Source organism: Rhagoletis pomonella, unplaced genomic scaffold (genome assembly GCF_013731165.1).
Source record: "Rhagoletis pomonella isolate Grant_MI unplaced genomic scaffold, Rhpom_1.0 Rhpom_scaffold_00003, whole genome shotgun sequence".
Lineage (NCBI taxonomy): Eukaryota > Metazoa > Arthropoda > Insecta > Diptera > Tephritidae > Rhagoletis > Rhagoletis pomonella.
This window is the reverse complement of record NW_023458557.1, coordinates 24427483-24440154: the sequence shown is the minus strand read 5'-3', so window position 1 is coordinate 24440154 and position 12672 is coordinate 24427483. Positions and strand designations below refer to the sequence as shown.

The 12672-nt window shown below is 37.8% G+C and overlaps 1 protein-coding gene across 3 annotated transcripts in view; it reads right to left on the bottom strand.

Moving 5' to 3' along the window:
- The window catches only part of LOC118735089 (probable phospholipid-transporting ATPase VD), a gene marked incomplete at its 5' end in the record, with an annotated part of 309599 nt that overhangs the window by 210883 nt on the left and 86044 nt on the right, over window positions 1–12672 (bottom strand). For all 3 annotated transcript variants that reach the window (XM_036464700.1, XM_036464702.1, XM_036464701.1), the window contains 3 exon segments: window positions 11098–11247; window positions 11870–12242; window positions 12315–12643. In XM_036464700.1, the coding sequence (XP_036320593.1) occupies window positions 11098–11247; window positions 11870–12242; window positions 12315–12643 (852 nt within the window).

The following is a 12672-nucleotide window of genomic DNA, read 5'->3' as shown; positions in this document are numbered from 1 at the left end:
GGACGCCTCCGAAAAGGAATTCTGTGCCTGCGTCTACATAAGAGTCCAACTCGGCGAAAACTCGTTCGCGTCCTCACTACTTGCCGCAAAAAGCAAGGTTGCACCCCTTCATACCGTAAGTGTGCCCCGCTTGGAACTCTGCGGAGCTGTTTTATTCTCAAAACTGAGTAAGCAAATCCGATCCGAACTCAATCTGCCCTCTAATGAGTTAATCCTTTGGACAGATTCCGCGATCGTGCTGGCCTGGATGGAGAAGCCTCCACATACGTGGAAAACATATGTGGCTAACAGAACGTCCCAAATTGTGGAAAATGTTAACAATGCCCCTTGGCGCCACGTTCCCAGTCACGACAACCCTGCCGATTTAGGCACCCGGGGGTGCAAACCTCAAGATCTTGCCGCAAGCACTCTCTGGTGGAAAGGTCCCGCCTGGCTATGCAAGGCCCACACACAATGGCCGTCTATGACCAGATATTCAACTATTAACCCTCCAGAGGAGAGACGAATCGAAGTTTTTCATACCCTAGACAGCACGGATATGCTCGAAAGATTCTCTTCCTTCCCACGCGCACTCAGAGTCATTGCGTACATGTATCGCTTCATAAACCATACCAAAGGGCTACCCATCTCCAACGTGCTTATATTATCCCACGAGGAACTCAAGCAAGTGAAGTACAAGCTGATAGCAAAAACCAACGAAATCATTACGGAGCAGCGATATCGTTACTTGAGTCCTCGAAGCCACTCAGCAAGAAGAGCCCTCTGCTCACCCTCAATCCGATGCTCGACAATGCAGGCATAATGCGTGTAAATGGACGCCTTAAATATGCCACACTAAGCTACAATGAGAGGCATCCTATAATAATACCCGATAACTCTATATTTTGCATTCTTCTCCTAGATTTTCTACACACAACATTGCTTCATGCTGGAAAACAACTCATGATCCGGATGATACAACAGGAATACTTCATCCCACGCCTGAAGCAGAAGGTCAAAAAGTGCATTTTTCACTGCAAACCATGCACGATATACAAACAGCGGATGAAATCCCAAATAAGGGCTGCATTACCCCCTGAAAGAACCACCTTTACTCTCCCGTTTCACACTACTGGCGTTGACTTTGCAGGCCCATTCCTTATCAAAACGTCACCTCTTCGAAAAGCGTCGTACACAAAGGCATATGTGTGTGTTTTTGCGTGTTTCTCCACCAAGGCCATTCATTTAGAATTGTGTTCCGACTTGACCACGGAAGCGTTCAAAGCGGCATTTACCCGATTCACTGGCCGTCGTGGCCTGCCGCCAAGATTTTATCGGACAACGGAAAGACGTTTGTGGGAGCACAGCGAGCCCTAAAAAAGGACTTCGCTCTTTTCTTAAAGGAAGCGGCCTCTGATATCGCAGAAACATATGCGTTGCATGGATTCTCCTGGCACTTCATCCCACCATATGCCCCTCATATGGGTGGCCTTTGGGAGGCAGCCGTTAAAAGTTTTAAAACGCATACCACCAAAGTTGCCGGAAATCAAAAATTCTCTTTCGAAGAGTTCGCAACCCTATTAGTTCGAATTGAAGCGGTTCTAAACTCCAGACCTCTCTCCCCCATGACACAGGACCCGCAAGATTTATTGGCACTTACTCCCGGGCATTTTCTACGAGGAGCTCCCATTGTCTCACCACCGGAACCGGATGCCAAAGAACTTTCACTCATAAATAAGTGGCAGAGACTCAAGCTTCTTCATCATCAGTTCAGCGTATGATGGAAGAACGAGTATTTACACGACTTACAACGGCGATACAAGTGGATAACTTCCCAAAAAAACGTTCAAGAAGGAGATTTGGTTGTTGTTAAAGATGACTGGCTCCCTCCGACCGAGTGGCGACTGGGTCGCATCACACACTTGCATCCCGGCCCCGATGAAAACATTCGGGTTGTAGATATAAAAACCCAGCAGGGAATCATAACTCGAAACATACATAAATTGTGTGTGCTCCCCCCTGCCTACTCCATCGAGAGAAGCGGAGCACCACGCGCCAGAAGAAGGGAAGTGTTAGGGCCGAGCTGCACAGCCGCTCTGCTCAGCAACGGGCTCGGAGATTGCGGCGACTGATTGCCGAAGCTCGAGACATCATGGACAAACTGGAAAAGGAGCTGCTGCACTTGGCACCGAGGCAGGCGGGGCGCCATGTTGGGGACATGAGCCCTTAACCCTTTGATTCGTGCCCATTTAATTTCATCTGGCCAGGCGGATACCAGAGTAGCTGGCAACGCGCGCCTTGCCCGATCCGCCCACCACCGATGTAGTCATTTTTTAATTGCTCAACAGCCGCCCAAGCGACAACACCACCAAATCAAATTGGCTTAAACTCGTGCATCTACATATAGATCAATTAAACTCTAACCTGTAATCACATTAAACTAATAAACCTTAATTTTGATATTTGAATTTGTAATAAACAAATCTCTATATCCTTTTATTTGTGCGCGCTGCACAATCGGACTCAAACTAAACAAAAATGTTTGTGAAACTCAAATCTTTGATAGATACTTATTAAAGAGCAAATTCCCCAAATTTCACCACATATCGTTCCCCAAACATTACCCACAAAAACTATAATTTGGGAAATTACCCATAAAACGGCAACGCTGGAAGTGGGTGAAAAAATATAAGCATTTAAATATTCCTTTTAGGTATGCTCAACGTATATATATTCTATATATAATTCAGCGTCAGATATATTGGAAATTTTTTTTTGTGCTATAGGCGGTTTTTTGTTGAAAGGAGGTTTTGGAGAACAATTGTTTGAGAATATTATATAATTCTTCTTTAGCGCGTTTATTTATTTAAATTTTCTGGTCGCAGTTGACCGTGTTTTTCACAAAAGTAAAAAGTGTCAGAAAAATAGATAGGGTCACTGTAATCTATTGAAAAATATTAACCAATTTTCAGTGGAATTGAAATTCATAGTTTTGAAATATATTTTTCGAAAGCAAAAAATAGGAATTTCTCACAATATGGACACAAAATTATATCTCGACGCTCAAACAAATGCACGAAATTTGTATGTATTTGTTCAGCCGGATATTCTCATTTTAAAGGGGATAATGCATGAGTTAATGCAAATAAAGGCGGTTTATGCAGATAAGCGAGCCCGCTTGTCAACCGTATAAAATGTATGTGAGCCATTCTTTTTAAGTCGGACGGATTTCGTAAAAAAAATTATGTTATGGCTCCGATTCGCTTCAAATTTTTTTATGGGTTCTATTTTTTTCTTCGGAGATATGATTTGTCAAAGTTTGCATTTTTTCGTGATTCTGACTAATCATGTACTTCTTCAAATCGCTGTATCTCAGGTTCTGCTCATCGTAGAGACTTCATCTTAACATCGTTTTAAAGCTATTTAATTTTAAAGCGTTTTAAAAAATTGAGCTAATGACTTAAGTATATTGATGAATACCACGTTTTATTTTTTACTTAAGTTCGAATACTCAATACTTCTTTACTGAATTGACCCGAATTTCGGGGGTTATTACTTGTTTCGTATATTAAATAGATCGGAAGTAGAAAATGTTTTTTGTGGTGGGATGTAAATGGCGACTATGGTGAAATTGAGTTTTAACTTTATTATGGCAGTGATTACAGATAGATGGGAATTGATGTTTCCAAGAGTGTATGGTATAGTGATGTAAATTTTCAATACTTGCATGTATCGATTGATACTCGATACTTTGGAAACAAGTATCGAGTAACAGTATACGATAATCTATACTCTTACTGTTTAGGTCTGCATTTTAGGGTTAAGTTTAGCATACAAACCTCACCGAGAGATGTCGCTGCTAATCACTCGCTGACAGGACTCGTTACGTTATCTCCCTTTTGGCACGAGTCCTGTTAGTCAATCCCGTTGCCAGATTCCACCTTCCGTGGAATCTATAAATGCGGCAAGTCACTATAGTCTCCTTCTCTTTTCTGATTCGACAGCCAGCGACAACTCAGGTGAGTGAATTCGTTCCTGTATATTTATATTAATATACTTATATAAATAAATTAAACGTGAATTGTGCCTATTATACCAAAACCCAATTTGTTAATACCATTGGAGATTAGAATATTCGTGAGAGTAAGTAAAAGATTGTCTTAAAGAACCGGCTCCCCCATTGATCCCCGTTGCCGGAATCACGAGGATTCTCGGCCCCTATATTGCCCCACTTACATTATTCCGTTAAAAATTCCTTATACCAAAACCAATAAAAATCGTATGACTTTTAATCTTATGTTCTTACTCATAGTGACTCTTTTTAGTAAAAATGTTTTCAATCGAAAAAATTCCATAAAAACTACTGAACTACTGTTGAAGCTTATTTTTACCTTTATACACTTACCATAAATAATTTTCAACTATTTCAGCTATTGGGGGATATATTTTTCCCATTCTTTCCAACACGCGAGTGGATCTCTATGACTCTCCAATAAATCTTCTTGAATATATGCATTACCCTCGACTATGTCAGACACTAAAAACTTTTGTGAGCTTACTTAAATTTTTGATCAAAATCACTCCAAAGAGAATTGCCGTTTGTTTCATCCAAGTTGTGTTCCAGTAAATTATCATTTTGAAATCTGGTTATTTATACACTGTTCTTTAACCATTCGCCATTCAACCATTGTAAATTTTGCATCCCGTTATTTTGCTTTGGCGATATTCGATACTCGATACTATTCACATCACTAATATGGTATACTTTCATGTATTAATAAGGCAGGCCCTTGCTTAGCAGTAGAGTTGTAGGTAAAATTATGAAAATGTCCCTTATATTGTTTAGGAAGTGGTGATTTTGAGATGGATTGGCAGTGCGTCTCTTGGTGACATATGGTCTTAGGATATTGCTCTTTAATGAGTATTTCGATATCAGAGTAGTTATTCCGATAACCGTGGATACTCCACTGAAGAATACTCAATATCAGTCTAACTAAGAGTAAAAAAGCTTATAATAAAGCTCACTTACCAGCAATACACTAACAGCCGCACTCAGAGTCGTTTAATGATTACTTAAGGTGTCCCTCAGTAACGATTTAAAAAAATTCCCTCTCAGTCAGTTAATGATTCATTAAAAGCATTTAAGGAACATTAAAGTTAAGTAAACAAAAACCTTTACTTATCTTTTTAACGAATGATTTTGAAATTTTTTGTTTGTTTTTAATAAATTTCAATCTCGATAACGTTGCTGTATCGGTGGCAATGGCCCAGTGAGCAGAGCACTTTCGTGCCATTCAAGAGATCCGAGTTCAATCCTCGGCAACGAATTTTTTTTTAACAATTTCTTTTTAAGTGTTATTGCTTAAAAAATTCACATTTTTAATTTAATTTAACGTTTGAAAACTTTTTTGATTCATCTTTTTTCTTTCACTTTCAGTTTCTCAAATTTTTAGTTTTTTCTGTTAAAAAAAAAATATTTTTTTCATTTCGTTTAGTTTTTAGAAAACTTTTGCTAAACGATAAATAAAATAACACTATTAGCACAACTTTCAATTAGTTATTCGAAATACAGAAAAGGACTTGCAAGCTCATGAAATTGAACACAGCCAAAGGGAAATGCTAAGTTCGCTCGGCGGCGTTTCATGGCGATAGATTTATTTCTATCGCCCTGCTGAGCAATGATAGCTGAGCGTGCCAAAGGTGGCCGTATTTCTTTTTTGCTTTCAAAGCCTTAGAAGAAAATAACATAAACACGAATTATGTTTGTTGTTTAAAAAATATAGTTGTGGCTTGAAATAAAATAATGTATTTGTTTTTTTTTTTATTTTATGGCCTTGTAACAATTATATTCCACAATTTTTATTGATCTTGGGGCCGTTTTTAAAGAAAAACTTATTGTGGAAAGGCAAAAAGAGAAGACAAAAAATATTTTCATTAATTTGGGAAAAATCCTACAGATTGATTTATGCAAAAAAATCGACCAAATTATTTTTCCATTGCATAATACTTTAGCAAATATAAATTTGCGGATTTTTGAAATATTAAAAAGTTAAGGCACAGATATATTTAAAGCAAAATTTATGATGTACCTTTTTAAAAATTCATTGATTAATTTTTATATTTCGTATAAGAACTGAGTTAAAATTTTAGAGTTATGTGAAAATTGTAAACAAATGTTCTGCCTAAAAATATGGTAGATTTTAAGCCATGTGTGGTAGATGAGGTAGACAACCAAATTTTAAAAAATTTGTGGTAGATCTACCATACAATAATGCTTGAAATACAATACCGGCGAATGGCTAACTTCTCCGATGCTGTCGTTCACCGTTCGCCCCGTTATTTTGCCTACTTAAAAAGAATTAGAGTGGAAGCGAAAACAGCTGATACCATTTCGTCGCCTTTCTAATTTGGGTGACCATATTTAGAAAAAAACTACACCATATTTAGAAATGAGGAAATAATAACAAATGTAAATGTAAAACAAAGAGAGATTATTATAAATTATTTTATTCAACAATTTTTATTGAGCTTGAGGCCGTTTTTCATGAAAAACTTATTGTGGAAAAGCAACAATAATTTGAAAAAATGGTAGAAGTGATAGCTATTTCGGAAATCACCACATTTTCTCATCAGACTTCGACGATCCCACTGACTCAGCCAGTTGCCTACGCACTGTGCTAAGTTCACCTTGTGAATTCTTGTTGCTTTTTCCACTATTTCATTTGTTAAGCCAACTACAATCAAGCGGAGCTATTCCGCTGCAATTCACACTTGATCATGTGGTTGGACCAACAACCAACTACAATCAAGCGCAGCTATTCCGCTGCAATTCACACTTGATCATGTGGTTGTTGGTCAATTTTGAATGAAGTGGGAGGTAGGCGTGGTTATTAAGTTTAGTTAAGATATCTTAATTTTTACTCCAGTTATCGTGTGCACAGACAGTCATCGCTTCATCGATTTATTTTTTCCTTCTGAGCATTTATACATACAAAAATAAGAAAAGCGTAAGAACGAGAGAGAGCTGTTAGTTTCCGCTGGTTTCTTGGGGTTAATAAACGCTTTCCAGCAGAAACTAGTGATAATTATCTGTAAAGAAACCAAGCTAATGCTTGCTGCCAAATTTTTGGCAAGCCCTGCCGGATAAAAAAATGTTTATTCACCTCATAGCTGTCAAAAATTCACTGCCCAGATTACTTTTCTATCAATTGGCACATCGCTACTAATAGCAGAATAGCAATTACGCGTCCCGTCAGTCGCGAGTTTAACAGATGAGTAGATATACATGTAAATATCTAGATTGTTAAATAAACGCTCAAAATGACTGTTACATTTCATCTTACATTGACATACTGATATATTCCATGAACAATCTTCCGCTGAATCAGATGAGCACGGCGAGCGCTTTCATCAATTCGCAGCTAGACTTGAAAATTGGTATAGTGGAAAGAAGCTTGATGCCCTTTCAGGAGACATTTGTTGGAAACTTCAAGAAGCGGATTCAGAAGATGAAATTTGAAAAGAAATGGCAATTTTGGCGAACAAATATTGTTATGTATTACAAAAAAAAGTAAAATAAATTGGTTTTTTACAGAAATTCAATGAAGAGAATTCACTTACGTTCGAAAAACTAAGCGAAATCGAAGAATACGTTGAAATTTTCGCCAATAAATCACAATATATAGGAACAAAGTCTTTTTTTGTTGAATTAATAATAACCGATTGGCGCTGTGATATATGATGTTAGTGTTTAGCCGAGCTTCTCCTCCGATTTGTGGCGCCCGCCTTGAGATCGCCACATAAAGGGGAGGGACCTACAGTTTTACGCCCATTCCGAACGGCGATTGTATTTTTATGAGAAACTGTTTCTCATGCCAGAAATACACTTGGGGGCTTGCCATTGCCGAGGGGCGACCTCTATTATAAAAACGTTTTTGTTTCTTATTTGTTGACGTTGGGTTGAACAGGGCTTGAGCCCAGACCCTTCGGAATGGTAGCGCGCACTGTTAAGCAATACACCACAGCGGCCGCTATTTGTGCTGGATTATCTTCTAGTAATTTTATTCTTAAAGAAACAATAGGTATTGAATTGATTTACATTGAAAACAAATGATTGAATTACCCACATTGAAAAAATTAAGAAGAATGTGAAAAGTACAGTCAGTCAATAAAGTTTAGGTACAGCAATTTTTTTACAATACGAGCAACTATTTTTTAAATATTTTATTTTTCGCTCATTCTTTAAGGTTAATTCTACAACAAAAACTTTTTGCATAAGGTTTGGAACTCTGATTTTTGAGGTTTTTGTTGTAGAATTAACAATATTTGTATAAAAAATTAGCGAAAAATAAAATACTTAAAAAATAGTTGCCGGTATTGTATAAAATTCACTGTACCTAAACTTTTGACTGAGTGTATGTGTGTATCAGTAAAAAATTTATATCATAGTTAAACAAATATTCCATATTTGTGCTTAAATATCTTGCTTTAAGTATAATTTTTATAAAACAACTAGCAGACCCGTCGAACTTCGTCCTGCCCAAAATAAATTTTTTGTATTCAAACATTTTGGTCCAAGATTTTCACCAAGAGTTCACGTTCATGATTTTTAGTGACGCATTTGTCTTCTAATATTACGGTTTGGTGGTTGTCAGAAGGCATATTTGCCGTCTTAAATAACTTAGCAAAACTGTACATGCATACAAAGATACGTAATAGTTTCAGTGCGTTTGAAAGGCGCCACGTCCCCTTTTCAAATTTTCTCTAAGAGCATGGGATTTATTTCATATATCTCTATACCATTTTCGAGTAATCTACCATGGGAGGTGCCACGTCCCCTTTTCCAATAGCCCCAACTTTTCTTCATGACCAGTCGCGTTTTATACATATATCTTGCACATACCAAGTTCCAGTACTCTTCCATGAACACATCCAGAGATATGCAGTATGAAAAATTCGATGTGTATGGGAGGTGCCACGCCTCCTTTTCCGATAACCACAATTTATCTCCATGAGTATGCGATTGCTTTCATATATCTCCATACCAAGTTCGAGACCTCTTCCATGAACATTTTCCGGGATATGCAGTATGAAAAATTCGGTTTGTTTGGGAGGTGCCCGCCCCTGCACCTAGCGGTATGAAATATGCTTTACATCCGATTCCCATACCTACCATATATAACACAAAAATTTCATAAAGATCGGTCGAGCCGTGTAGGAAGAGTTCGATTTTTATATATTAGATAAGCATGATGCGAGAACATAGAAAAAATTTGGATGAAAAAAAAACAAAAATTTCATTGTAATCGGTTAAGCGGTTTCGAAGATTAGCGTAAACGAACACAGTGACACGGGATTTTTATATATTAAGATACTCCTAGCACCTACCATAGATACGTTTGCGTACCAAATTTCAATTTAATTTGACTTATGGTTTTGAAATTATAGCTGATAAAATTTTCCATGCCTATGGGATGTGCCACGCCTCCTTTTACAACCCCATTTATGTATAAGCACCTACCGTTGATATATCTGCATACCAAATTTCAAGTTCGTGGGACTTATAGTACCGACGTTACAGCTGATATAAAATTCCATGCCTATTGGATGTGGCACGCCCCCTTTTCCAAACTCATTTATATATACGCCAATATAAGTACCTACCATTAAAATGGCTGCGTAAGAAATTTCAAGTTCAAGCGACTTATAGTTCCGGAGTTATAGCTGATAAAACATTCCAGGTCCATGGGACGTGCCTACTATAAGCACCTGCTACAGATACGTCTGCGTACCAAATTTCAATTTCACGTGACATATGATTCCGAATTTTCCACGTCTATGGGATGTGCCACGCCTCCTTTTGCAAACTCATTTATATATACCTTACTGTAAGCACCTACCATAGTTATATCTGTATACCAAATTTAAAGTTCATGTGGCTTATAGTCCGGAGTTATAGCTGATAAAATATTCCTATGGGATGTGCCACGCCCACTTTTACAAACTCATTTATATATACCCTAATATATGCACCTACCATATGTGTGACTGAATAACAAATTTCAAGTTCATATGACTTATAGTTTCGGATTTATAGCTGATAAAATATTCCATGCCTATTGGATGTGCCACGCCCACTTCTACAAACTCATTTATTTATATGGTAAGCACCTACCATATATATGGCTGTATACCAAATTTCAAGTTCATGTGACTTATAGTTCCGAAGTTATGATTGGTAACAAATTTCACGCCTATAGGATGTGCCACGCCTACTTTTACAAAGTCATTTATATATACTCTACTGTAAGCACCTACCATATATATGACTGCGTACCAAATTTCAAGTTCATGTGACTTATAGTTCGGAAGTTATGGCTGATTAAAAGTTTCCCCCTATGGCAGGTGCCACGCCCCCTTGTCGATTCCACGCCCCCTTGTCGATTCCCACACCGGACACATACGTACATACATACATACTTCCACAAATATATAGTAGATATATCCTTCTCTTTGCGTAAAATAATTTTTTGGGATGTCTCGGCCACAGGGCCACCTATCGTGTAAGTTTCAAGTCCAAATATTTCTTTTCAATTGGCTAAATTTTTTTCTAAATATGAGCCAAATTAGCAAGTAAATGTAATTTTTAAGAATATTCTGACCCCAGCGCCGCCTAGCGAGCAAATTTTTTATAGAAATATTTCTTTTCAAGGTAGTGATATATGTTCCAAATATGAACCAAATCGATCCAGCCGTTTAGTAGTTTAGTGACATTCAATGTACAGAAAACTGTATGAAATTGTGAAATCGTGACTTCTCAGCAATCTTCATTTTTCGGCAACAACAACAAAAAGTTTCAAATTTTTTTAAATCAAAAAACCTTCTACACAGAAGGTCCAAAATAGCACTTTTTAAAGAATTGAAATCGGTTCATCCGTTTGGTCAGGCATCGCGGTCATAAGAAAAACATTTCATTTTTATATATATAGATAGATATTGGCTCAACTTGCGCCGACATCAAATCCGTACCTTTTGCGAGGTACATATGTTTCCTCTCTGTTGATTTTTTGAACTAGTACAGTGTAATCTTTATTCTTAGGTTTTGTTTCAAAAACTTACCGCAAATCCAGGATAAAAGTGAGTGTTTTTCCGTCAACCACCAGAGCACGTGGTTTCAGCCGAGTATTATAGGATGACTTGCTGTTGTCCAACTCGGCTAAGTAAACATTAATTGCACTCTCGGCAGCATCGCGGGAACGTGCCGTTAGACTAAATATATTGGAGTAAAATTATATCCCTTTGACTTGAATTGAAAGATATCAGAAGTATAGAAATATAGCATTCGCACATTTATTTGACGCAAGCGCAATGCAGTGTAAAGTAAGTTCAAATTTGTAAGTTCTACATGCATCCCTGATAAATTTTGTTTATTTCTACCAGAACATTTTAAAAAGTTCCAAAAGATCATATTACCAAAGATTTTTATCTTGTACAATGAAAAGACACACAACACGAAAGTGGACCCTGCGATTATTTTACCACGTTTGTTTTAACCAAGAGCTCGGTAAAAGGCTCGATTGTTCAATTAAGCAAGCCCCGGTTAATTGGCTCCGCGTATAATTCTACAAAATAACTTGTGCGATCTTCAATCTCAATTAAACGGGCTTTGCTATCGTAGAAATTAAAAATTCTTCGCGATGTTGTCTTTCGGAGCTTTTGAACAAGTTCCCGTAGATTTAAATAAAGTTTAAGCGTGTTGCAAATAGAAATTGCCAAACTTGAAATATACCGGCTTATATTTCGAGTGCGCTTGGGTTAATTTCATTGCATTTAGTGTTATTTTAATATTTCTCCAATTGCTCAGGAAGAGACAAAAAAAAAATATAAATACCGTATTATTTCCATCTGTTGCGTAAACAATTTCGCCGAATACGCAACGTTGATTGCCGTTTCTGGCTTATCGCCTGTTAGCACCCACATTGAAATGCCGGCGGAAAGCATAGCAGCTATCGTCTCTGGAACGCCATCTTGCAACCTATCCTCAATGCCCGTAGCACCCAATATTATTAAATTAGACTCCAGCTTTGCAAACGAGTCACGAATTCGTCGTTCTCTGTTCTCTAATGACATTTCAATTTCTTGATGACGCGCCCACCATTCGGTATACTCAGCAGGGTTAAGTATCCGTTTCGCCATGACCAATATGCGCAAACCATCACGCGCATAGCGATCCAATTGTTGTAGGGTCTTTTCTCGCATTAGACCTAACGTATAAAAAATATACCAAAAACGGATATAAATATGCTAATTTCTTCTTTTCATTCAAGGTCATATACCCTCCGGAGTGTTTGGGGCGCATGGCGCTAATACAGGCATAATGGAGCTGTCGGCACCTTTTGAATAAAGTATGATTTCCTGCGTTCCAGTGCGACGAACAACGATGGACATGCACTTGCGGTTCGAATCGAAAGGTAAAATCTTTAGAACTTCATATTCTATAATACCTGCGTTGGCAATGCTAACTAGTATATGATTTGGACTACGATTGACCAAACAACAGTCATAGCTGTAGGCAGCGTTCACCAGCGCAAGCTCATCTGGACTCTCGGCTTCATAAAACGGTCTTCCGTCGGCCGTTTTGATTGGTTGTCGGTTCTTTGTTTGACTGGCAAATGTATTTTTATTTAGGAAGAT